Here is a 25,749-nt window from a genome sequence, read left to right as displayed (position 1 = left end):
GGCCCAGAGCAGGAAGCCCCGCGTGCACGGGACCAGGCTTCCCCCCCCCCCCCCCAGCCCGCCGGGGCTGCAGACAGGGCCTCCCGTCCCAGCCCCTTCCAGCCGGGGAGGGAGCAGTCAAGAAAACGGACAGAAATGGGGCGCCTGGGTGGCTTAGTCGGTTAAGCGTCCGACTTTCACTTAGGTCATGATCTCGCGGTTCGTGGGTTCGAGCCCCGCGTCGGGCTCTGTGCTGACTGCCAGCTCGGAGCCTGGAGCCTGTTTCAGTCTGTGACTCCCTCTCTCTCTGACCCTCCCCTGCTCACGCTGTCTCTCTCTCCTAGAAATAAAACATTAAAAAAAAAAATTAAAAAAAAAAAATGGACAGAAAGGTCTAAATATCTAGTGCGGGGCCCGAACATGCGGGGTGGAAAGGCCGGACAGACACACTCGGCGGCCGCTGTGGGATGCAGGCGGGAGGCCACCCTCCCCGCCTCCCTGGCCTTGGGCTCTAGGACCTGGGGCCACTGCGCTGCCTCCCGCCCACCCGGTCTGGCCCGGCACCTTCCCTTGGCACTGGGCGGGTGGCCAGGGGCGGCGGCTCGCAGCAGGCGCCCCGGCGCCCCCCTCCAGCAGGCCTGGCTCCTGAGCCCTGCGGGGGGGGGGGCCGCGGGCACAGGTCCCCGCCGCGATGGGCTCTCCCCGGGCACAGGAGGGACGCACAGCCGAGAGCGGGGAGGGAATAAAGGCACACAACGTGGGTTTCTAATCCAAACGCACTTCTCTTTATTCAAACCAGGGTCAAACTGGTCAGTGGGGACGCCCTGAAACCACGTGCGCGGGGGAGTGGCTGACAAGGCCTCCTGTCCTTGCTGCCGGGGCGGACGCGGGGCGGCCCCCACAGCGCACCTGCAGACGGGGCCGGGCAGGTCAGTCGACAAAAGCAAGGAAGAAACAAAAAACAAAACACGCTCAGTAGACTTGTGTAAGCTCCCAGAGTTTCTGGACCAACGAGCCCCGACCCTCAAAGCCAGGAGTGAGGCCCCGAAACGCCCCTCACTGCCACCAGTGTCACCGGAAACCCTGCTTTAAATTAAAAAATAAGCCCGTATACATCGTAGAAAATTTCTCTTAAAAATCTCACAATTTGTAAATGTATATTTCTTCTTTAACATAAAAGTTTACAATATACGGTAAAACAAAAGGCTCAGGAAAATAATTTCAAAAAAAAAAAGGAAGAAAAAGAAACCTGAAGTTTTGAATTAAAGCTGAAGACATTTTTTTTTAAACCCTGTGTTGAACCAGTGACTTTTTTTTATTGTGCTGATGGGTTAGAGAAAGAAATATGTTTAAAAACTTCAGTCCAGACACCCACAGCCGCCTCCGGAAGCCTCTCCCCCCCTCCCCCCAACGGTGAGCCGCGATTTTTCTGCCAAGTTTGTGATTGTCACGAGTTCACAAGTTTTAAATCCTGGGTCTCGGCCGCCCCGACGTCCACAAGGCGCCGGCAGCTAGCGTCGGTACGGGTGGAATCCTTGCACGTTGTGGTTCTGACCTCGTCCAAATCCACTTCCGCCGGCGGGGGGGCCCCCCGAGCCCGGCACCGAGGGGCCTCCGTACGAGGGGGGCTGCTGGCTGGGGTCTGAGAAGCCCTGTCCGAAGCCAGCCAAGTCCTGTCCGTAACCTGCAGGGAAGGAGCCCAGTGAGCTGGGCCGCGACAGCAGCTCTGCCCCGACGGCCCAGGAGCGGCCCAGGCCTGTGGAGCCCACCCAGATTCCCCCCCAGGGCCCGACCATGGCCTCCGCACAGGAGGAAGAGCTGCTCAGAGACGCAGAGGACCCCAGGGCCTGTCCCATCTGCCCTCGGCTCCGCCTCGCCACCCATTCCCGAGGACGTGGGGCTGGGCCCTGGCAGCACGTCTGAGCCGCTGGATACCTCTGAGCTTGGAGACACTAGGAGTGCCCAGCCGGGCTCGCTAGACTGAGGATTTCCAGAAAATTTAATCTTCAGTGTGATGCACCAGGGAGGGGTGAGGGCAGGGGGCGCAGGCACAACTCCCAGCATGTAAGACACGTCAGCCTAGCCCAGGCCCCTCCCTCCAGGGTGACCCCCAGACCCGAGTCCCTTCTGCAGAGCTGACCCAACCTGGCATCTTCCCTAAGACCGACGGGTGTGAGGAGAGACTGCGTGCCCAAGTCTGCGCCAGCTGTAAGCGACTCTGGGTATCGCCCCTGCAGAGCCTGCGGGGGGCGGGCTGGTCCCTCCTCCGCACAGGACCCAGACCCTGCACTGCTGGCCTCAGAAGGCACGGGAGGCACTCTGGGAAGAGCACCAGACTGCACCCCGGGGATGGAGGCGTGCCCCAGGCCCCCGGGCCCCCACAGAGGGTGCGCGTGGGTGCCGACACCTGCCAGTCGAGACGCTTGCCCTGGCGAGGGCCCCGTCCCAGAGGGCACCGCCAGGTCCACCCCCGCCCAGGACGGCAGAGGAGGCCGTGCCCGTTGCCCGGGTGCAGGCAGAGTGGGGACCGTGGATGAGGAGGTGCCACCTACCTAGGCCACATCACTGCTCAGCCTGACCATAAGAGAGTAAACAAAGTATGGGCCCGAAGCCTGACGGGTCTTGAGAATAGGTAGCCAGGCCTAGCAAGAGACGAGACCAGGGTGACTACCCCAGGGCAGCCTCGGTGGGGGCGGGGCGGGGCCACGCTGGCGGTGGTCAGCACACCCCACCCGGGCGGCTCAAGGGCCGGCCGACACGTGTTCTGCTGGAGGGGGGTGGACAACCCACGACCATGGCCTGGCACGGCACTGAGGGGAACAAGCTGCTGCAATGCTGGGCTCCTGGGAGGGGAACAGCCTCAACACGCAGACACTGAAGTCTTGGGCGAAACACAGCGTGAACGACAACGTGGGAGTGGCAGAGCCCCAGGTAAGGAGACGTGGACCGAAGCCGTGGCTCCCACAGGAGACCCACGAACCCCAAAGGCCCCAGAGACAGGCAGCCCTGCCTGTGTGGCCCAGCAGAGGTGGCAGGAGGCCCAGGGACGGGGCGCCTGCTCGACCCAGGACACCGGCCCCAACCTGGTCCTCAGGAGCTCCTCCCGCACAGGCCACAGGCACCACCTCCTAGACCCCAAGCTCAGAAGCACCTAGTCCAGGACCAGCCCCTCTGGTGAAGCACTGGTGATGCCCAAGCCAGCGCTGGCCACAGGCCTGAACCACGAGCCCAAGCGTGCCCTCCCTGCACCGTGCCCTCGGAAAATGAGACCCCAGGGAACAGGGCGTGCCGATGAACCCCTGCGCCATCCTCCTGAGGGCCCGGTCACGGCTTCTGGCTCCCAAACCCACAGTCCCCTCGTGTGACCTGCTGCACAAGGGATGCGTTTCTCAGACTAGCTACTAGCAAAACCCCAGGAAACCGAAATCCTGCTTTCCGTTTTGCTTGACCCTCTCCGACATGCGCCGGCAGAGCGGCCTCCCCGTCACACCGACGCTGGTGGGGAGGAAGGCGGGAGGTGGCACGGCCGGATCCCCGGGCCCGGGACTCGCACACAGCTTTCCAGGGTGGGCAAGAGTTATAGCCACTCACCGTACTGGCTGTAGGGGAAGTCTGGCTGGGCCGTCGGGGGCTTGCTCATGTCGGGGGCGGCCTGAGACGGAGGCGGTGGGAAGGCCAGAGGTGCTGCCCCTGGGGTCGCAGGTGGAGGCGGGACCCCGGGTGGGGCGAACTGGTCCGGTGGCGGTGGTGGGGGCCCGTAGCCGAAACCTGCACGCAAACAGGAGAGGAAGACACAGACCCAGGGCACGATGGTGGCCCGGCCTACGGGATCCACCCATACCATCTCCTGTGCAGACCCAGCAAGTGGCAGTGGCCTGAGGATATCCCCGGGCGGGGAGACAGCAGCACGTGGGCTGGTGATGGTCTGGAAGGCCGAGGGGGCTGGGGGATGGCCTGTCACCGCTGCTCTGACAGTGAGTGTCAGAGAGGAACTCCACAGGGAGTAACTGCCCTGAAACTCTTTAAAGGGGCGCCTGGGTGTCTCAGTCGGTTAAGCGTCTGACTTTGGCTCAGGTCATGATGTCACGGTTCATGAGTTCGAGCCCCACGTTGGGCTCTGTGCTGACAGCTCAGAGTCTAGAGCTGCTTCAGATTCTGCGTCTGCCTCTCTCTGACCCTCCCCTGTTCACACTGTCTCTCTCTCACAGAAATAAAACATTAAAAAAAAAAAAACTCTTTAAAAAGACAACATAGGATGCCCAATAAAGCACAGCGTGTGCTCTGAAGACACAGAATCACAGGGAGCCCTTCACGAGGGCAGGGGGCCAGGCCCGTGCGTCCTGTCCTAGGGCCCCGGCTACCGGTCCCTATGCACCTGTGTTCCCGTTAGAAGGAGAACCTGACGCGGTCCGGCCATGGGCAGCTGGGGAGCCTGACAACGTGCCTGCCGCGAGCCTGTGCTGCGTCCCGAAAGCAGGGCCCACGCGGGCCCCTGAGGCCCTCACAGGAAGGATGGGGGACAGTCTGCATGGCTGCAGAGCAAGGCCACGAGCAGCCACACCGGGTGCGGTGAGGGCTTCTCTTTCTTGCTGAAGACCTGGTCACCAGGAGTGGCCACACAGCCTTTCCCCCCTTTTTAAATACCTATGTGATTTTCTTTTCTTCGAGAAAGAGAAGGGGGGAGGGGGGCAGGGGGGAGCCCACGAGCGCACTAGCAGGGGAGAGGGGCAGGGGAACAGGAGTTGGACGCTCTGCCAGGAGCTGAGGGCCTGCCGAGGGCCAGCACGGAGTCTGCCGGCCGCCCCGTCGCAGAGCAGAGCTGGGCTGACTCGAGCTTCTCGTGGCCTCCACCCCTCACTGCTTTGTTGCAAGGTTACCCGGTCAGGTCCAAAGGGCCCATGGCGCTGTGACCACTCAGGGCCTACCCTGGTGACACTGACATGGCACACTCGTCTTGGGACAACAGAGGCTCGATCCACACGGCGCTCTGGGTCGAGGGGCCCTGCCCCGCAGCGCGCCAGCCCCCCCCCAGGCCCATAGGACTTACTGAACTGTGGAGGGGCACCGTAGCCCTGTGGGAAGCCCTGAGGAGGGGGGAACCCTCCGGGAGGGGTGGATACGATGTAGGAGGTGAACGGTGGGGGCGGCGGGGGGGCTCCTCTTCCCGCAGGGGGCGGTCCATAGCCACCTGCAGCACAGGACACAGGGGTGAGGGGGGGCGGCACATGGCCCCTGGCCCATGTGGGGCCGCCCCATTTCAGACCCTGCTGCTTCTCGGCCGCTCGAGACCAGGACTTACCGATTGCCTGTCCTGCTGGCACCCACATCCCTAAACAGGAAAACAAAGAGGGTAGTTGGTGCCCCGTCAGCTCAACACCCCGGACTGGGGGCCGAGCCCCGACCCCCAGCAGCACTGGCTGTGCTGGTGAGAAGCCTTCCTGGAAATGCGCCAAGGGGCCCGGTGTCCCAGTGCACTGTAGGCACGGGGGGTGGGAGTGGGGGTCCCAGCCTTGACCCCCCGAGCTTCGCCAGCACCTGGGTGTAGGGAAAGAGCTGCCGCTCACGTCATGTTTCTAAGGGGCGTGAGGAGGCTCCCAAGGGAAGCCTGTTGGTTGAGTGGCCCCAGCTCTTCAACAGAACCCATGGGAGGGGAGGGCTGAATACCCACAGACAAGGGGCTGGGGGACACAGGTGGGACCCCTCAGGCTGGGCGGGGGGGGGGGGGCGTGCCAGGTACCTGTGGGTGCAGACAGGCCCACCTGGCCGCCTCCTGCCCCTCCTCAGAGGCTGTCCCTTCTTTGCATTTCTAAAGGGGGTAGATGCTACCAGATCCTGTCCCGGGGTCCCTAGGAGCCCCAACCCTTCTGCCAAGCTGTCCTTAACCACTCTGCTGACCCGTCACAGAGGACCTGACAGCCTGAGGAACAGGAACAGTGCAGAGGGCCCAGGAAATAGGATGCTGTGCCTTCCAGCCAGGGAAAAGCCCCGACCTCCCGAAGAGCACCTCCCCTTTGTATCCGGGCTGCCGAGAGGGCCTGGCCAGGCCCAGTGTCGGTGCTAGTGACAGACTCCAAAATCCACCTGATCCTTCTGCCCAACCCCACCCCAGGCACTGCCACAGACCACGGGGACAGCCAGCCCGAGGCTCCTAACTGCTCCCTCAGACCTGCGTGGCCCCCTCCAGAGCGAGGTACTTGAAAAAGGACACTCTGCCGATTATGATGAGATGCCTCTGCCCAAACCACAGACGGGCACCTTGGCTGTGGCCCAAACACACTGCCGAGGATCACAGCGCCCTCAACCGGGACCAGGTGATGACATGAAACCCGGCCCCTCTCCTATTTGTGTGCTGACAAAGGCACCCCCTGGGAGCTCGCTGGAAGGTCCGGGCGCTACTGGGGGGCCAGCACGAAGCCCACACCCCAACTGCTGGGCAAGACTCCTGGGGCCGGACAAGCAGGGAACCCCCCACCCCCCGGGCTTGGGGCCCCGGCTGGTTCTGGGGGCTGGAGCCTCACCTTGTGGGCCGTACCCTTGCTGCCACGTGGGGGGGGGCTGGCCTGCCCAGCCGTTGGCAGCATTGGGCACGACCCGGCTGCCCCACTGGCTGGCACCTGGCTGTCCCGGCGCTTGGCTTTTGCTGTCCCGCGGCTCGGCCCGTTTAACTTCCACCTAGACAAATGGAGCTGTGGTTTAGGGAGATGCCGAGGGTCCCGGACCCCCTGCCCTTCAGACACACCCTTGAGGACTTATGACTACACTTAGCATCTTATTATGACTTAAAACTAAAAACTTAACTATAAACCTTAGGCCAGTATTTTCTTTCTTTAAAAATTTAAAAAAAAAATTTTTTTTTAATTGCTTAAAACATGTTTCTCAGGTACAACAGATGCAACTGTTAAGACGTGTTAAGCCCTACCCGCTGCACAGCGTGGACTGAAGGCCAAGAACCCTCAGTTTTGTGTGACCGGGGTCTTTCAGTCAAGGCCTCGCTGTCCCGGGGACAGAGCCCAGGGCCATCCGGACGACCAGCCCTCTCCCCAGGCCTCGTGGGGACCCCAGCCTGGCAGGGGCCCCGAGGGGGCCGCTCTGGGGCCTCCCCGCCCTGCCCTGTGTTTTAGGCTCATACCTGAGAAACACAGTTGGTTTCCTTAGGTTTTTATTTAAAATGTCTAATGGAAGATAAAGACTTACCTTCCCCAGGCTAACGCTTAAAGAATCTCAATTAACTCAAAATAATGTCAGAGGGAATGGATGTGGTAAGAGAATCTTACATTACATCTAACAAAAAAGTAAACAAACATGCAATAAAATGGACATTTGAACCAGTAAGCAATCTTCATACTGTGTTAGGTCAGCAGCCCAGGACCCTTCCTTGTTCGGGGGCTGTCAGGAGCCACAGCAGGGGGAGTGGGGGCGGGGGCGGGGGGTGCCCTACCTGCACTAAGCGCCGTGGCCACACAGCTCCTCCCTCTGCAGCAGACTCCCACCCAAAGGACCCCCCAATTACAGGGCTGCCTCAGCATTTGAGAGCCTTGAATTTTTTGTGATAAATTTTAATGAGAAAAAGGAACAATAAATCCACTTGGAGTCCTCCCTGGGGGCTCTCCGCCTGGTGAGCCTCTGTCTTCAAAGTTCCGTCGGCTGTGCCCTAAGACCCCTTCCTGCGGAACAAGGTGGGGGTGTGTGCCCCAAGGCCCCTCCATGGAAAGGAACAAAATCGCTGTTGGCTCAAGGCAATGTGACAGCAGGACCCAGGGACCCGTCTCAAAGCACTGGGCTTGACGAGTCTTCACACCCCCTCCTTGGGGGGAATTTGGTTCCTGCTGACAAAGCGAAGCAGCCCGTGTAATTTTTACCTAAAAACATCCTCCTCCTGCGGGAACGTAGATGCAGCCACTCGCGCTTTTGGCTCTAACTGGAGGGACCCCCACTAAGGAGCCCGTGAAGGCCGGGGCTCTGGCCCGAGTGCACCTTACTGTGCGAGTCGAGCCCCACACGGAGAAGCCACCTGTTTCTGCTCTGTGCTCCGTGCAGACCAGACTCAGACACCGATGGTCCTACAAAACCAGGGCGGGGACAGGAGGCGGGAGCAGGCCCAGGCTTCGCCCAAGTCTTAAATGTCACAGTACCTTAGAGCGGTGAACGCGGACTCCTCTGCACTTGGGCTGGTAACTGGCGTGCAGCCTGGAGACCTGCGAGCTACCCCTAAACTACAAGCTTCGATGACGGAGTGAGTTGCGTGTGTGCTCAGTCAGGCTCAGACGGAGTCAACTGAGCCTGCGCCACCTCTGGATAAAAACAGCTACATACACGCTGCTGTGTTTATTGATTTTCGGGGCGCGAGGCTGGGGCGGGAGGGCTGGAGGGGCAGGACACCGTGGGGCCTCGTGCCCCGCACACTTTGTTAAATGACAAAAGCAGCCACCGTCTCGTCAAGAGGACTGGGCGTGGCGGACGGAGCAAGAAAGTGCCGTCTGCATGGCACCCACGGGGTCCGCCAGGCTGCACGGAGCAGGTTCTCGAAAGCCCGAGACAGGAGTCCCACAAAGCCTCTGCTAACGCTACGAGATCCCACACTGCCGAGTTTCTACCAGCGACTCGTCTGCGAGTGAGCCCCCCCCAGCTCTGAGCCGCTCGCCTCCGCGGCAGCAACACAGTATGAAGATGGAACAACCAGAGGTCACTTGACTGCACGGAGTTAAGTACTACCGAGAGCATGTGCTTGGGGCCGGAGTTTCACAGTAAGTGACCCAATTAAAAAAAACCAATCCTTCAGGATGTTTACGTCTCTTTCAGTTTGACACGGAATTGGTTTTCAGGAGTTCGCCGCCCCACACCTTACGGGGCGGCTGAAACAATCCGAATGCGGGACAGACATCTGAAGGAGTGGTCATGGAAACCAAGCCTGAGGCAACCTGCGACTTCACTGGAGGCCAGCCCCCCAGCCCCACCCCCCCACCCCCGCGGCCCGGGTCCCAGGGCATCCGGAGAGAGGGGCACCGGGCACAGAGCCCCTCGGGCAGGATGGGCCCCTCGCTTCTGCAGAACCAGGCCCGAGCCCCACCCAGCTGAAGCCCCACCCCCAGGCCACTGACCCGGCCCCTTTACTGTTAAGGAGTTTTTGTTTCCAGTGAAATCCCTAAGTTGCCTAAGACTTGGTTTGATCTTAAGGTAAAATAAAACTACAACTACACACTTTTTTGCCCATGATGTCGTGAAAATGCATGTTGACAGCCTGGTCCACTGATTGTTCGTCCTCGAAAGTAATAAATCCAAAACCTAGCCAACGACGAAGAGTGAATCAAGGTAGCAGGGCGTTGTGACACAAAACAGGGTGATGAACAGTATCAGGGCCGGGCCGAGGGGGTGCCCCAGGGTTTCAGGGAAGCTGAGTGTGTGCGGCTGCGGTGACGCAGGCAGGGGCCCGTCGCGGAGAGCGGCGGCCCCGGGTGGCAGGAGGGCAGGCGGGCGGGCGGCTGCTCTGGAGCGCCAGAGCTCCCCCAGCAGGGGAGCGGCCCGAGAACTCCGCCTCGGTTGGGGCGGTGGGGTGTGTGCCGTGGGTGCGCATCTGCTTTTCTGAAACCCAGGATTCTCCCCCTCGGCTTGCAATTTGCTTTGCAACTAGTGCTGACAGCAGCCATATATCGTTCTAGCGCGTTAAACAGAAGTACGGTGTCTACAGTTAGTCCCCGCTAAGCTTGCCCAACGCTGTTGGGTAAGCCCAAGGAGTCCTCTCGAGGTAACGTACGTATGGATACAGGTATCTATCTGTACGGATCTACGTAAATAAGATACACAAAGATACAGGCCACAACGGGTTCCCGCAGGTCAAACGCTGCTGTCAGCAGCAAGAGCAAGAGGCGCCATGTCATCCGAGAGAATTTTAAAGGGAAAACAATTTAGCATTTCCCAAACACGAGAACGTGGCAGTATAAACGAAGTTTGGTTGGTCTGGGTGAGTGCGGCCGCCCGGCTAACGTGGCGTGTCTGGCCCCCGGTCGCCTGCAGTCTCCCCCGGGGCCCGTCTGCGCTGAGCACAAGAGGACGCGAGCGGCACACGGCCGCCAGGAGACCCCGAAGAACAAAAGATGGGTGAGGGGAAGAGCTGGCAGCCCAGACCAGGCTGAAGAGGGGCATGGGGCGGGAGGGGGCTGAGGAGTCGGTGAGGGTCGGGAAGGGGCGTTGCGAAGGAGCGGCCAATCCCAGGGCCTCTCAAGCTGATGGAGGAGGGACTCTGAGGCTGGGGAGTGGGGGGGAGACCGTAGAGAAATGCCTGGTGGAGAGGGTGGAGACGGGGGGGGGGGGGGCAACTGAGAAACCTGGGTGAGACTGGGAGGGAGGGACACCCAGGATTCAGGAGGCCTCTGCTGTGTCCCTGCACACGCGTGTGCCCGGAGCGTGACTATGCACACACTCACACAAGAACCTGCACACGGCGCATGAGAAGGAGCGGGACCGCGGCAGCGGAATGAGACGGCAGGACGCACAGGAGTAGCCAGAAGCCGGAGCGGGAGCGGGAGCCGCCGGAGGGAGGAAGGTGCGGGGCGAGCAGAGGCGGCGGCGGCTGGGGCGAGGGGGGAGGGCAAGGTCAGGGCCTCACTGTCCCTAGTGAGACACAGGCAGAATCTCCAGGACACGGACAGGGATACTGACTTCAATCAGCAGAGAGGGGGGAAGGGAGGCGGAGCCTTGGAAAAGACCTAGGAAGGGAGCACGCAGGGTGGGCTCTCTGGGGCGCCCCCCAAGCCAGGGATGGGGGGCCCTACTCCCGCCCTCTGCTGGCCTGCTGCTCGCAGGGACTCAGAGCCTGACATGGAGCACGGCGTGAGCCTCCGCGGAAACGGGGGCCCCAAGGCCGAGCCAGAGCGCCCTCGCCACCAGCTCCTCCTGCCTGCACCCCCAGCCCACAGCGGCTAAGCATGCACCCCGGGCCCGGGGCGAGGCCTCGGGGGCTGGAATCTAAGAGCAGCCCTCAGAACTCCCCGTCCTGTTTCAGCAGATCGGAGCGGATAGTGGAACACAACACGGGCGATGAGCAGCATGTTTAAGAATGAACATTTTCTCAGAGTGCAGGAGGGTCTGCAACCACAGGCCTGGCGTGGTCCGTTACAGCGCAAGAGGCGGTGAGGCTCGGGTAAGGAGCCCCGGGGTGGGGCGTCTAGGGACGCATCTGTCAAGAGGCGACATCACCACTGAGGAAGCGGACAGAAACACACTGAAACTTCGTTTACACCCCACTGGAGCAAAGCCCGTTCCCTCCTGACCGCGGGACTGGCCTGTACCTGTGTGATATAATTTAGCACCTGGAGAAGAGAAATCTAAAGAGATATCGTTAATCACAAACAATTCACAGAGAGAAAAGGAGAAACAACTTACTTAACGTTACTGTACTTTACTACTAGACACTTAAGTACGTCACTATGCATGTACGTCTACGTTAAAGTTAAGCTAAGACTTAACAGCTTAATCGACATGGAGTGAGGATACGTCACTTATCATGGAGAAAGAGAAGGATGAAGTTCAAATGGCAAACTATTCTCCAGCATGGCGGGCGCATGCTGCGGCGGCGCCGGCTCGGTGCGCTAGGGGGGCCTCGGGCAGGGCTGGGGGGGCCGCACGGCACCCAGGCTGGCAGCGCAGCTCACACGGCCGGTCCCAAAGCGGCGATGAACCAAAACATATGGGCGGGCAGACAGCAGCAGCCACAAAAACAAAAACAAAATCAAAAACAATAACAAAAAAAAAAAAGGGGGAGGAGGGGGGAACAAGAAAAAAAAAGAAAAAAGAAAAAACAAGAAAAAAAGGGGGGAGGGCTCAGAAATCGGGGGCCTGCTGTCCCAGCCCCAGGAGCCTCCCGGGGACACACTGAGGCGGCTCTTCACCCTCCTCCCGCTGCCCCACAGCCTCAGGGGAACAGGAAACAAGAAAAACAAGAAAAAAGCATGGGATGGATAAAGGAAAGTCCACGTTCAAGCCGAGCTGGGGCAGACCTAGCCTGACGCCATGGGATGAGGCCTGCCTGGGCGGGGGGCGCGGGGGGGGCTCCAAGCAGGACGCAGCCCTGAGTGACGAGTGCACCGTTGGAAAAAAAGCACCGATCTTTCAGTACACATTTAAAAACAAACCGAGTTGAAATTCATGTCAAGTTGTAAAAACTTCAAAAGAATGAGCCAAAAAGACACTAGGACGTCTGACCTTGGGAAGCAGACAGGCTGGGCTGCACAGGAAGGGCCTATGTTTTAATCATGTCTCCAAATCATCCTTCTCTGAGGCAATGCTCGCTACCACCACCACCTAATTGTGAAATAGTTTGCCATCTGAAGAGGGAAGGTCAAGGACAAACTCCATCTCTTTTACCTCGAGGCCTCTGTTTCTCTGCGTCGTAGATCATGACCACTTCTGTGACCTGCAAGAGAGATGGTGCTCGAGAATCCGGGGGCCACGGGCGGCCAAGGGCACATCTGGCTACCACACACTCCTGAGGCAAAGACAGCTCGGGATGGTCTCCAGACGCTCCTCAGGGACGCCTGGAGACACAGGGCCAGGCTTCTGGGCTTTGGTGCCCAAGACTCACGGGACCAGAAACAGGACAAGGGAGGCGCGAGCTTGCCTCTGTCCTAAGTGCTCCCGTGGGGGCATCGGGACACCACGGACCTGGCCCCACACCCCAGCTGGGGAGGACGTCAGGTGCCGGGACGGAGGGGCCTGGGGCTCTGGTGCTCAGCCCTGTGCTCCAGTCCCGGGCAGCCTGGCTCAGCACTGCTGACAGACAGCTACCGGGACGGCACCTCCTCTCTCTCCAGGCCCCTCGCTCACTGAGCACGTGCCACCACACGCTCTGGCGCTCTCCGTTCTGGGCCCAGGCCCTCGGCACACTCAGGCACCCCGACAAACAGGCGGTAGTGAGGGAAACGACTGTCTACCAACGGGGTGTATGGCCCAGTGGGAGCCTGGGGTGACCCCATGCCTCTGCTTCAGGTGACTGGGACGCCCCGCCTCACCCCCCCCCCAGCCTGCTTGCCAGCCCATCTTCCCCTTTGTCTGCCCTATTAGAACTGAATGCAAGTGATGCTAACGCCCCAGAAGATTCTAAAGAATTTCAGCCTCTTCCAGAAAGAAAAGCGGTCTGGGGAGAAGGTCTGCGGTCACTGAGGAAACACCTAGCAGGTGACAAGTCCGAGAATCTCCCATGATACTCGGCCAGCAAGTGAGTGCCCGGCGGCCCAGAGCAGGGCAGCACAGGGGCCAGGCTGGCGCCCTCCCGGAGGGAGGGGTCTGCACGGCTGCTCTGAGGACCTGGGCTAGAACGTCCCTCCTGTGAGGAGACACAGCAGTATGGCTCCCACCACCAGGCCAAACCCCATCTCTCCCTAACACTGTCCCAGTGCTCACACCGTGGCGCTTTCAGGTCAGCCTGGCGAGCGATCATTTGCCTGGAAAAGCCGTAAATCCCCTCTCCTGGGCTCGGGCCTGCTTTGGGGAGGACACAGGCCCAGAGAAGAGAGCTGCTGGGCCTAACCTCCATGGTCGCTCAGTTCCACCGCCCCCGCCCGCCCCGCGTGCTCTGGCGCAGAACTCACCACTCCGAATTTCTTGAAGTATTCCCTGAGCTCTGTCTCACCGCAATTGTGAGGGATCCCACCGACAAATATCTTATTTGATTTACTGTTATCGCTCCTGGGTCCTTTCTGCTGTTTCAAGAGGGAAAAAATAGTTAGGGTATGAGGAGAACCCCCAAGATGCACTCTATATAGCGTGTACGGCGGGGGGGGGGGGCCACGCCCTGAGCTGCCGGTGTTAAGACCCTGCTAAAAGCCAGACCAAACGCTCCAAAAACCCTCTAAATCCAAAGAGAATCACAATCAGCAACTCTTTTTCCATTTTCCTATAGAGTTCTGCGGTGACAGGGACCCAGCACCACCGCATTTCCAACGCGCACACACGGGGCTTGCAGCGGGTCCTGTGTGTGACTATTCTGAACGACGACAGCTGTAGAGCATAAAGCTCTACGATCTGAAAAGTGAGAACTTCAGGAGGGCGAGGTGGCTGCAATGACAAAAAGGAGCAGTGTTTCAGGTTTTGAGTGGGTGACCGAAGAGGACTATGGGAGTCCCAGTAACAGAAGCCACTTGCCTCAAGTGCCCCTGACGACCCCACTCAGGGTGGTCTGCGGGACAGCCTCAAGCCTTGGAGGGAAACGCCTGCCTGAGCCCGGCGCTTGTGGCCAGAGATGGAGGACTGGAGCCTCAGCTCCTGCTCCCGGGGTGGGGCCTCCCCACCACACTCCTCATGCCTTGTCCTTCCTGTCCCCAGGGCACCCAGACCACACTGTCCCGGCCGCTCTGGATGAGACTGAACTTTGGGGGCAGGCAAGGGTCTCGCAGGTCCACACGGGGGTCAAATGCCATCAAGATGTGGTTACCCCACTTGCCCGTTCCGTCTCCATAAAAAAACACGAGAAACCAAACAGAACGTGAACCTGGCTTGGGTCCCAGTCTGAAGAGAAGAGGAATGAGAGCCACCAGTGGAAGACGCCCAAAGCCACGAGTGCACCTGTCTGGACACAGGCGGCCCCAGGCACCACGGCTGCCGCCTCAGCTGATGGGTGGGCGTCCTGTGTGCGGGTGTGCTTTCGGGAGCTGTGCGCTCCAGAACACACGGACGGGAAACAGAAACACAGGCAACTTCGGGAAAACGGTAACAACTGATGAAGCTAGGTGCTACGTCTGACGGACTACTCTTCCCACCTTCCGTAAAGTTCCTAGGTAGTTTCCTAACAGGAAACTGGGAAAAGAAAAACTATTTCAAGGGTCTGAAGCCCTTGTCTGCCAGCAGCAGTCGGACCCTGCTAGAAATGCAGGTTCCTGGGCCCCGGCCCAGACATGCTGACCAGACATGTGCTCTGCCTCTGGCCCAGCTCTAGCCAGGCCTCTCTGCTAGGACAAAGGCTTCCTGGGTGATGGTCTTCTCTGAGATCTGCTGCGTGGGCGCAGGGGAGGTATGGGTGACGGTGGACTGAGGGCGGGTCTGCTCCAGTTGGCCAAGCACCGAGGGCCACACACCGCTCAAAGCGAATCCCTGAGGAGCCACCACAGTGGCGGGTTCTGAATCAGTTGTTCGAGCAACCAGCAAGCAGGCTCTCGGGCCCGGGCATAGGGCCCCTTGCCCACGAGCGCAGCACCCAGGCGGGCACGGCCAGCAAGCAGAGGGGGTGGGGAGCAGGTGCAGAGGGTGCTCGGTCACCGGGCCCCACCTCGGGGGGGGCAGGAAGTCACCACCAGTGAGGAGAAGAGAGACTACTCCTGATCACAAAAAGGCGCGAACAGGCCTTGTCCTTCTGTTAAGGCAGACTAGTCAGCGTGCTCTCGGCCCCGAGGTAAAAAGTGCACCCGCCTGGATGAGTCCCAGCCGCGCTCAGCTGCTCGCATGCTGAGCTCGAAGGCCTCTGTTGCTCGCAATCATAAGGATCAGAAACATCAGATCAAAGGTGCGTGTTTCCTCCCTCCCAACCGTGGCCACAAATACACAGAACGCGAGGAGAGGCCAGCCCGCCCCCCAGCCCGGCCCCCTTACCCATCCTTCCTTCGGCCGCGTCCTCTCTGGCTGCATCCCCCGAGGTGTGCACGGCTTTGGGTCGATCTGTAGAAGTTTCAAACGAGCCTGTTGTGAATACGAAGCTATTTTCTCCAGATAAGGTGCCAACACAGCCAATGAGCACATCCCCCAGCCTGTCAATTCACCCCAAGTCTATGCCCCACTCCAACGTCCAGCCTAAGCCCGGAACTGCAACCCTTTAAGTCAACCCCGCCCAAACACTCCCTGACGCAAACGCCCATCAAGGCCAGCGGCAGACGCTGCTGGAGGGATCGCGTGCGTGCGGCAGGGCCGGGGGGACAGACTCCGAGGAAGGACACTTACGTTTCGGCCGTCCAGTGTGTGTGGTCTGCTGGCCAGTACCGTCCCCACACAGTTTGGGTCTTTAAATTTGACAAACCCAAAACCTCGAGACTGGTTGGTGGTTTTATCTTTCATGATCACACAGTCTACAACTTCTCCATATTGGGAAAAGTAGCTGCGTAGAGTCTCTGCTCAGAGATTGGGACAAAAACACAGACACACACACCAGAGTGTTAAGCACAGTATCGCAGCTGGTGTGTAAGCACACACGCACACGTGCTCCTGGCCCTTCAGGCTGACCTGGAAAGTATGGAACTAGCAGCTTTTAAACTGGCAGATCACCTGACTGGGGGTGGCCGAGGATGGAAAGGGCAGGAGGCCCCTGGGAAAGGACTGGGGATTCTAGAGACGGATGCACACGTCTTTGTACGAATTAGTGAGGGTGCAACTGACTATGGCAGTGGCCAAAGGCCTTCCGAAAAGTGGAGTGTGAGGGAACCCAGGTGGCCACCGGGAACGCCGACTGTCATGAGCTGCTCTGCGCTGTGGCGGAACGCGTGACTGGCCCTCACAGTCCCCTCAGCTCCACCAGGACAGCAGGACGGCTCCCGGCCCAGCGCCCCTCCTTCCCAGAACTCAAGACGGTGAGTAAACCAAGAATTAAAAAAAAAAAAACCCTTCCCCCAAAGGTAGTAGCTGGAGACAAATGCTCGGCATCGGGCTGGCCCCCCCACCTACCTTGGGTGGTGCTCCAGTCCAGGCCACCCACGAAGAGCTTCCTGCAATTCAACAAGAAAACATTTAGGGTCAAGACGGTTCTTGCCTCTGAGATGCCAGCCATCTGCCCCACGCTAAGGTGGTAATACACAAGAAGTTGGCGCAGACGTGCCAACACGTGCCATGAGATCACAGCAAGGACACGTGTCTACCGCGGGCCTCGCCTGGCCTCGCCAGCTGTAGACACGAAAAATGACCTCAAGACCTGCCAGGATGGTGGGGAGTAAGGGTCACAACAGGTACTCAAAGAAAGACGTGTCTAGAGCCACACACTGTCGCTGATCAAACCAGTGAAAAAACGAGACCTTTCGAAATGGACCGACAGGAGCCCCCCGACTGCAGAGGATTCGGGGTGCGGCTATGGGGCACACTTCCCTGCTGCGCTTGCAAACACTGTGGATTTAGAAGTCAGGGTCTGAAGGCACACGCAACAAGCCACAGCGACAGCAGGGGTGGGGGCTCTAGGACAAAGCCCCAAGTATCTTCTACGTGGTCATGAGTAAGGACCCACAGATCACTGGGAAGGTCCCCGGGGCTCCAGACTCAGCACTGGAGCCCTGGCCCACAGGTCCCGCCCCAGGGCAGCCCAGGCTGTCCGGGGAACCTTCCAGAGGAACTACACTATGGCCTGCCTGCCTCTTCTGCACACCACACCTCTAGTGCGGGTAGGACATCAACAAGCCACAGGGTGGTGTCCCCCATTCCCAACGGCCCTGGAAACTGAGGCACTGAGACGCTGGGGCGCATCCCAAGACAGGCCAGTGTGCCCTGGCTGCTCGGGCCCTTACTGGGGGCAGAGCTCACACACATCTGAGACCAAACACACACATACCCTCCTCAGGCATCACTCAGGCCTCCCACAACCTGGAGAGTGGGTACGACAAGGCGGGGGGCTTTAACTGCAACAGGGACGGCTCTCTGTGCTGCTGGCTTCCCTCAGGAAAAGGGGACATGACCACCATCACACTCAGGGGACCTGGATGCTACCTGGCTGGCTTTCAGATGCCAGCGAGCGGCCAAGGCTCGGTCCGCGTCCGGGACACAGGGCTCCGCAGTCCCGTCGTCTGCAGCTGAGCACGCCCTGGAGACAAACAGATGCCTGCGGGGCTGACGGCACTCGAGCAACCAAGAGAGCTGCCAGACAGGGTGCCCCATCCTCCACCCCAGGACAGACCCCTTCAAGGCTGCCGCGGACTCGACCCTCACCCCCGGACTTGCTCCTTTGGTGGCCTATTCTCTGAGGACGGGCAACTTACGCGTGGTGTGTGAGAAACCACTCCCCGCCTCCAGGCAGGTACCCAGTACCATCCTCAAAATGCCCACACACGGGCCACCACAGTCCGGGGAGGGGGTGCCGGGGCAGGCGCATCGGGCGGAGGCAGCCCTGTGAGGGGCAGGTTCCAGGGAACGTGCGGCTCAAACGGCAGGAGGCCTCCGTGTAGGCCACGTTAACTTAAGGCGGCGTCTCCTCCGTACCTTCAGCGCCAGGCCAGGCTCCTTGCCGCCTCCAAACACTCCCAGGGGAGTGGGGCCTCCCCGGGGCGGCCAGGGCACTGCCCAGCGCAAGCTGGGACTTGGGCCGCCCGCCCGCGCAGGGCCTGGCGCCCAGGAGGGGCACAGAGCCGATGACCACAGGCCCCCAGGCCGGCTGGCACGACTCAGAAGCCGCGTGCTTGGCCACCCTTTCCACACAGTAGCGAACGAGGATTTGCTGTGAAAACGCAAATTCATCCAGGAAAAAGGGAGCTCAAGCGTTCTCCAACAAAACCAAACCAAACCTAATTCTCTGAGACACACACCGGCCTCTGGTTAGCACGCCTCCAACCAAAACAGTCCGGTCATCAACAGGTACCCTTCCAGGCAACCCGATCCTCCTCCACTAGGCCTCGGAAGGGCGGAACTCGTCTGACCAGTCTTGGTTCCAGCCCTTATTTAAATTTCAAACTCAGACATGAGAAGAAAAGACCAGGAATACCATCACCCACACAACTGACAAACCTCAAGTCTGCCCTGTGGACCGGGTGGTACAAAGGGATCAATGCTGCTCTCTCGTCTCACTGTGCTGTGCGCATTTCAGTGAATATTCTTGTTCACAAAGGGGCCCGGGGCTCTGCTCACTCCCCGATATCTTATGAATGCATGTGGCGCACAGGAGGGGACACCCCAAGGGGGCAAAACCTGGGGAGCCTGGCTGGGAAGAGCATCTAAGGGCCTCGGTCACTGTTCTACAGGGTCCTGCCAGGCTGACGGCCTAGAACCCGTAAGCCCTGAGAGGTCCTCCTCGCTGCGGGAGCCACACGACCGCAGACTTCCCTGCCGCAGGCTCTCAAGGACCTGCGCCGACAGGCACACCTGGGCACTCGGGGCAGAGAGCTTCGGGCTGTGGTGCCAGCGCTATGCTAGCTGCTCTCTGAGATCCCGTGTCCTCTCCTCCTGCTCCAAAAACATACTTTCCCCAGTCCGCAGACGGAAGGTGCCAGGAGGTTCCAGAAGGCCCTCCCACGAGGGCCCGTCCAGAGCCCCAGCACAGAGCTGCAAAGACCACTGGCGTTTGGCAGGCCCAGCCTGACGTGGCTCCACTGCTGCCCGGGCACCAGTACCCTCGCCGGCCGACACGGATGTGCCTGCAACGCCCGGTGCCGAGTGTGAGGCCCTTCGCCCCGCCAGCCGTCCCGGGGCAGCCGAGACACACTCACGTGGCAGCGCGTAGCTCTCAGGCGTCAGTGGGTGCTCACACCAGGGACCCTGCAGACCAAGCACACGGCTGACTGCGTGGTTCCCCCTCCAACCCTTCCCTGCTCTTACGGACACAAGACTCATTACTCAGCAGAAGCTCAAAGTCAGGGGCCCCCACAGACAGTCAAGGGGACCTCCTGACTCTCCCAGGCCCTCCCGTGTGACCGGAGTCCGGTCCTTGAGGGGCAATGGGCAATACCATCACCCGGAGAGCTGGGGAGAGGCCGTCCGTGGCCAGCGGGTGCTGACTTTCTCTCGGAAGGGGCTCTGCGGGGGTAACCTGGGTGCCAGGCCCTGGTGGACTCTCCCCTCACCCACCGCCGAGACTGAACCCCGCTGCAGCTGTGTACTTCAGGGCAGCCGCGGGCTGTTTCTGCCAGAAGGTAAATCTTCGGCGGCTTCCCCTGGCTCAGGCCAGCCACTGCAGGCTCTGCCCCTTGGCAGCAAGCTTGCAGCTTCGGAAAGTGCCACCATGCCTGGTGAGACAGCCACCAATAAGGCAGCAGTGCGGCAGAGCTTAGCTCTGGACAGTGAGAGGCAGAGGCACGAGACCCGTCCTGGTTCTTTAGCAGTGACCCTTTCGACTTAAAGACACACAACCCAAAACCCATGCTCCCACTTCCCTGCCCTCCAGTGCGGTCACCCTGGGACCCTGTGTCCTGAAGTATGTCCTGCTTCCCTGCAGGGAGGGAAGCCACCCGAGGAGGCACACACAGCCCAGGCCCCAGGGAGCCACCCCACTTCTGGCCCGCGCATGGCAACAAACCAAAGACCCGGAAGGCAAATGTTGGGGCTCAGCCCTCACCCCAGCACCTGCCTGTGCCAGCCCTGCCCTCAGTAGCTCACGCTTCCCTCCTGCCAGCAAGGTGAGATCACCCCCTCCCAGACCACTGAGGGGGTGAAGCGACATTCAGAAAACCCCGGGATCCCCCCAGTGCCTGGCATTAACTCCCGAAGCCCTTCACAGCCTGCCACCGTGAGCCCCTCCACTTGCCCCACAGCCCACACCCCAGTACCAGGCAAGAGCCTCAGTCTAACAAGTGACCTCCTGCTGAAAATGCTACTTACGATTCTGAGGGGGTGAGACGCTGTGCTGGGGACAATGACCCTGTGACGACAGCACCACCTCACTGACAGGGGCTGAACGTACACACTTGGGCCTGCCCCTGATCCCTGCCATTCCCCACAAGGGTCCTTCTGGCCCACCAAGAGTATGGGACCCCCAGCTCTGGCTTGTCTTAGGGGTCCTTGGGCAAGACTCCTGCCCTTCTAAGCCTCAGTCTGCCTTGCAGAGGGAAGGGGTGGACTTGGGGCATAAAACTGCAGCCCAGCCCCCAGCAGGTGCTCTAGGAAGGGCGTCAGTGGTGGGTGACTCTGGGCAAGTTTCTGCTAGTCCGGAGGCCATGTCACCTGCTCAAGGTGCATGACCTGAGGCAAACACTGAAAACAGAAAGAAGTCAACCAAAGTGCCTCCCAACACCACAGTCCCCTTCACAGGCACCAAACTCGGTCCCACTACAGGACACAGGGCGAAACCATGGGAGCAAGCGACAGGGACACACCGGGAACCCGCTGAAGAGAGACATGTTCCCAGTTATCTCATTTGGGGTGATCCTGCCCCAGGTGATACTGGGCGGTATCCGGCAACATCCGAGGTTGTCACAACCAGGGGTGCTCTTGGGACCGAGTGGGTGGGGGCCAGGGACGCCGCTCGCCCTCGCAGTGCCCAGGATGCCCCAAATGCCAGCGGCGACGAACCCTGCCCCAGAACAGCTCCAAGTGCCAACAGGAGCGTCTCTACCCTCCGCCTGTTCGGGTCTCCACCGCCCCCACGTCCCAGAGACGGCCTCTTCCCCACGCAGGACCCCTTCCCACAGGCACGGAGCAGCCCCGCCCTTGCAGACCCAGGCCTCCGGCCCCACCCGGTCAGCGCCCGGGCTCACTGAGCTGCTGGGACCTTTGGCGTCACCGGCTTTCGGTGCTTCTGGCTCCAGCGGCCGCGGACTCAGCCGCCCGCCGGCACCTTCTCTCAAAGTGACCCGAGCGCTGCTCTGCCTTCTCTCCGTGCAGTCTGTCCTCTCCCACAGACTCTCCCCTTGAGGGTGACCAGGCGGCCCCGTCGTGCTAGTAGAACACGTGCCAGATAAAAACCTTCCTCCACTTCCTCTAGCGTCACGACATAAGCCGGCTCTGTCCTAATGGGCACAGCCCTGCCCGAGCACTCACGAGCACCGACAAGATGCCAGGAGCCTTCAGACGCCGAGAGAGCAGGGGTCCCCGTAAGCCTCGCGCCCCCACCAGGTCCCAGAGCAGGGATCTCGAGACCGTGCTTGAAGTCAGCTTCCCAAGGCTACGGGCGGGAAAAGAGGACTTGGTGCTTCCCCAGCAAGGGGAGCGCCTGTGCCCCGCTCCCTGGCTCCGAAGGCAGGCTATCGGCCTGTCCCACATCTGCTCCACGCGACACTGCTGCTCCTATCATCCCTCTGCCCGGGAGACCCAGCCCTCCCTCTGCTCCGGCTGATTGCGACAAGCAACAGACGCTAACTAAAAGCAAGTTCTCAGCCAGCTTCCTGTCTCCCTGCAGCCTTTGCCTCTCAGGGACCTGAGCCAGCTCAGCCGGTCACCACCTGCCGGAGCTCCCCACACCCGGGGTCCTGGCCGGAAAGGGGAGCCGAGCGACCCGCCTACCAAGCGCTCCCTCAGGAGCCCCTCGGACACGGCTGGCCAGGGAGACCGGAGGGGAAGGCGCAGGTCACCGCCCGTCCCTCTGGCCTGTCACATGCCGGTCACGGGCGCCATCACCTGGATCTGAGCGCCGCACACGCTCCTCCGCGGGAACCACCCCCGAGCAGGCACGCGGTCCCCCTCGCGGGAGACTCTGCGAAAGCGGCCGTCGGGGAGCGCGGTGGCCTCCCTGGCGCCGGGCCGGCAGGGAGAGGAGAGTGGACGCATCCGACGGCGCTCCCCGCGACGGCTTCTCCCGCCGAAGCGCGAAGACGTCTCCGCGACGCGTCTCTTCACAGCTTGCCGGCGCCGGGCGGGTTTCCAGAGAGGGCAGGGCCCCCGAGCCCGGTCCCGCCGCCAGCCCACCCGCCTCCGGGGCCGCGGGCCGGGACACACGGGGGGCGCGGCTCCCTCCCCGCCTGGCCTCCGCTCGCCCTGGGGAGGGGGACCCCGCCCCCGCGGGCAGCGCTCCGGAAGGCCAAGGCCACTCCGTGGTCAGATTCCGCCCCGTTTCCGGAGCACTTTGTCCCCCGTGCCCTAGTTTCCAGTCAGAAGAGGGAGAACTTTCACCTTTCGGGGGGACGACGGGCGCCTCATGTCCACGCGTGTGACCTGGAGGCCCCGGGGGTGGGGGGGGGGCCCGCCTCCAGCGACAGGGCCTTCGCCGCGGCCTCGGGACACGCGCACACGGCCCCGAGCACTTTCCGCGGCAGGAGCCGGCGGAGCCAGCCTCCGTGAAGGAAACCAGACCGAGCCCCCAACGAGGGCAGACATGACTTCCAGGCTCCTCCGGGACCGCAGGCGCCGAGCGCGGCCGCTCCGGCCTCAGATGCGCTCCAACTGCAGAGAACTCGCGGCCGAGCGCGGTTCAGGGACCGCCCGGCAGCGGCCTTTCTTCTTCATTCCAGTCACGTCTACCGCGGGGCTCCGGCCGCAGAGCCCCCATCAGAGGGCGCGGGCGCGCGGAGACGGAGACCCGGCCCCACCCCCACCCCCGCCGTGACCTTCGCCCCCGGCCCTGCGGCCGCGAACCCTGCGCGTCCCCAGCGCTGCGGGCAGCGGCTCGGGCGGAAACAAGGCGAGCCGCCGCCCGAGTCCCGGCCGCCAGAAGTTGCGCGGCGGCGGAACTGGCGCTCCGGGGCCGGGCCCGCCACGTGCGCCGACCCGCCAAGTTGGTGCGCGGGCCGGGGGGGGGGGAAGCCGCGGGACCCTCCCGTTTCCGCTCGGGCTCCGCCACCGGGAAGTCCAGGCGAGGAGGAGGACAAGGCGTCCCGGACCCGCCGGAGCTCCCGTTCCGGCTCCCGCTCGGCCAGGAAGCAGCGGGATCCCTGCGGACGCTCCCAAGGGCCCCCCGTGCGGGGCTCCTCAGCGGGAAATCCAGGCGCTGGGGGCGGGCAAAACGGCCCAGACCCCCGGGTTCCAGGGTCCGATTCATCAGCGGAAAGTCGGGCGGCGGCGGCGGGGACGCCCTGACACCAGAACCCCCCCCACCGCTCGCCCCGCGCCCGGAGCTCCCGTTCCGGGTCCCCCTCAGCCAAGAAGCGGCGAGGTCCCCCCGGACCCTCCCAGGGGCGCCGCGGCCAGGAAGCGGAGGGACGCCGGACTCCCAGGATCCCGCTCGCCACCCCTACCCCCCCGGAGCGGCCCGGTCCGGCAGCCCGGACCCCCAGGCCGCCGGGCCCCAGCGCGGCCCGGCAGCGTGACCTTGACGGGGGCCGGGGCGGCGTCTGGGCGGCGACGGCGCAGGCCAGCGCGTCCTCACCCGATCTCGTCAGCGCCCGAGTTGTTCATGGCGGCGGCGCTCGGCGTCCCGGGCCCCCTGGCTCGCTCCCGCCTCCGGAAGGTCACCGGCCCCGGCGCCCTCCCCACAGCCGCGGCCCGGATCTGCGCAACGGCGGCGGCCGCGCTGCCTCCTCCCCTCAGCGCCAACGGTCACCGCGCGCCACCGCGCCCGCGCCGCCGCCCTGCGCACGCCCGGGCGCGCTCCCGTACGGGGCCTCCGGGGGCGGGGCCAGGGGTGCGCCCGCCTGAGTGCGTGCGTCCTTGCGTGCGCGCCTTGCGTGCGGCGGCCACCGCCGCGCGGCGGCCTTGGTCCTCTGCAGCTATGGGCGACGCCGCGGGGTGCGCTGGGAAATGGAGTACCGCGCGCCGGCGTCGCCCCTCGTCGCGGAGGGGAGGAGGGGCGAGCCGCGTGCGTGCGTTCTGCGTGAGTGCGTACGTGCGCGTTCGCGCCTGGGCGCTCCAAGCTAGGCACCGCGGGACGCAGGCGCGGTTCGGCTTCCTTGTTTGAGCTCAGGTCGGAAGTGGCGCGTGGGGTCAACGGTGGGCAGAGTCCACGCCCGGCGCGGGGTCACGCCGGGTGGCAGCGCCCCTTCCCACGCCTGCGCTTCCGCTGCCCTCGCGGAACTCGTCTCCCGGGAGGGGGTGGCGGCGGCCGGCGGGACCGCGCTGAGGGTGGGAGCGCCCGTCTTCCCCGTCCCGGCCCCGTCGGGCCCCGTCCGCGGACGACGCCGGGCCCGGCCTCGAGCGCCCCGCAGCCCGGAGCAGGGCGCCCGGCGCGCGAACGCAGGCGTTTTGGACGGCCGGGCCCGTCGGGTGGCCTGTGCCGCGGGACTCAGCTCGCTCTCCGCCGGCCATAAGTGCCCTTATTCGCCGTCGTAAAATTGAGTGAATGGAAGGAGTGAAGGAACTAGGTCACAGGCAAACAGTACAAAACACAACGTTTAAAATACTACCTCGCCTCGCCCACTTTATAGTTTGCCAAGCACGTGGGCATCCGTGTCAATTACAGTCGTCACCCGTGGAGAGCAGCTCGGTCCCCGTTTGCAGATGGGAGAGGGAAGCCGGGAGAGAAATGAGTGGTGCGTGTCCCCCACCCTGGAAACCGTCCTCCTGCAGGGCTTTTTGTTGTGTGTTTGTTTCATTGTTTCTTGTGTTGGGTCTGGTCTGGCTTTTTGCAGATCAAAAGAAATCAGTAGCACTTGGCAGGGGCTGGTAGCCCGTAGGGGCTCCCTGGGGAGCTGGGCGTACGTATCCAAGACGTGTGGACATGCGTGCACTCGGGACAGGTGACGGGGAAGAAAACAGGGGCAGGTGGCGTTGTGCGTCCAATGCGGGCAACTCAGCAGCAACCCCACTGTGAGGAATTGATCCCCCAAATGCTGGCCCCGCTGTGTGCACGGAGATGTGCCAGCATGCTCACAGCCCGCTATTACAATCAGAAAAGTTGAAAAAACAGAAACAAGGGGCGCCTGGGTGGCTTAGTCGGTTAGGCGTCCGACTTTCGCTTAGGCCATGATCTCGCGGTTGTGGGTTCGAGCCCCGCGTCGGGCTCAGTGCTGACTGCCAGCTCAGAGCCTGGAGCCTGTTTCAGTCTGTGACTCCCTCTCTCTCTGACCCTCCCCTGCTCACGCTGTCTCTCTCTCTCCTAGAAATAAATAAAACATTAAATAAAAAAAAAGAAAAAAAACAGAAACAAAACAATCCTATGTCCATCTACTGATACCCGGGTAAATAACCCATGAACAGCATGAATGAAATACACAGGAAGTGGTTAATGAAGGAAGCCAGACGCACACTTTTAAAAATAATGTATTTTTCAGGGCGCCTGGGTGACTTAGTCGGTTAAGCGTC

The 25,749-nt window shown here is 61.8% G+C and overlaps 1 protein-coding gene across 6 annotated transcripts; it reads right to left on the bottom strand.

The window, feature by feature from the left end:
* Positions 1 to 1,275: 1,275 nt before the first annotated feature.
* Positions 1,276 to 24,083, bottom strand: DAZAP1 (DAZ associated protein 1). Of its 6 annotated transcripts, XM_039248028.1 has the most exons (13): positions 23,879 to 24,083; positions 16,618 to 16,658; positions 15,901 to 16,067; positions 15,556 to 15,621; positions 13,563 to 13,673; positions 12,340 to 12,388; positions 9,179 to 9,261; positions 6,498 to 6,651; positions 5,279 to 5,308; positions 5,027 to 5,167; positions 3,571 to 3,747; positions 2,532 to 2,621; positions 1,577 to 1,663 (listed from the first exon to the last, which is right to left on the bottom strand). In XM_039248028.1, the coding sequence occupies exons 1-12, from the start codon at positions 23,905 to 23,907 to the stop codon at positions 2,542 to 2,544; spliced, it is 1,128 nt and encodes a 375-aa protein (XP_039103959.1). In that variant the 5' UTR covers positions 23,908 to 24,083; the 3' UTR covers positions 1,577 to 1,663; positions 2,532 to 2,541. The 6 variants fall into 6 exon arrangements, with proteins under 6 accessions (XP_039103957.1, XP_039103958.1, XP_039103960.1 ...); XM_039248026.1 differs by lacking the exon at positions 2,532 to 2,621 and having other exon boundaries at positions 1,276 to 1,663; positions 23,879 to 24,076; XM_039248027.1 differs by lacking the exon at positions 2,532 to 2,621 and having other exon boundaries at positions 1,276 to 1,663; positions 13,563 to 13,670; positions 23,879 to 24,076.
* Positions 24,084 to 25,749: the final 1,666 nt, after the last annotated feature.

Source organism: Hyaena hyaena, unplaced genomic scaffold (assembly GCF_003009895.1).
Source record: "Hyaena hyaena isolate Hyena2069 unplaced genomic scaffold, ASM300989v1 scaffold_302, whole genome shotgun sequence".
NCBI lineage: Eukaryota > Metazoa > Chordata > Mammalia > Carnivora > Hyaenidae > Hyaena > Hyaena hyaena.
Note: the sequence above shows the minus strand (reverse complement) of the source record. Positions and strands in the feature narration are given on the sequence as shown.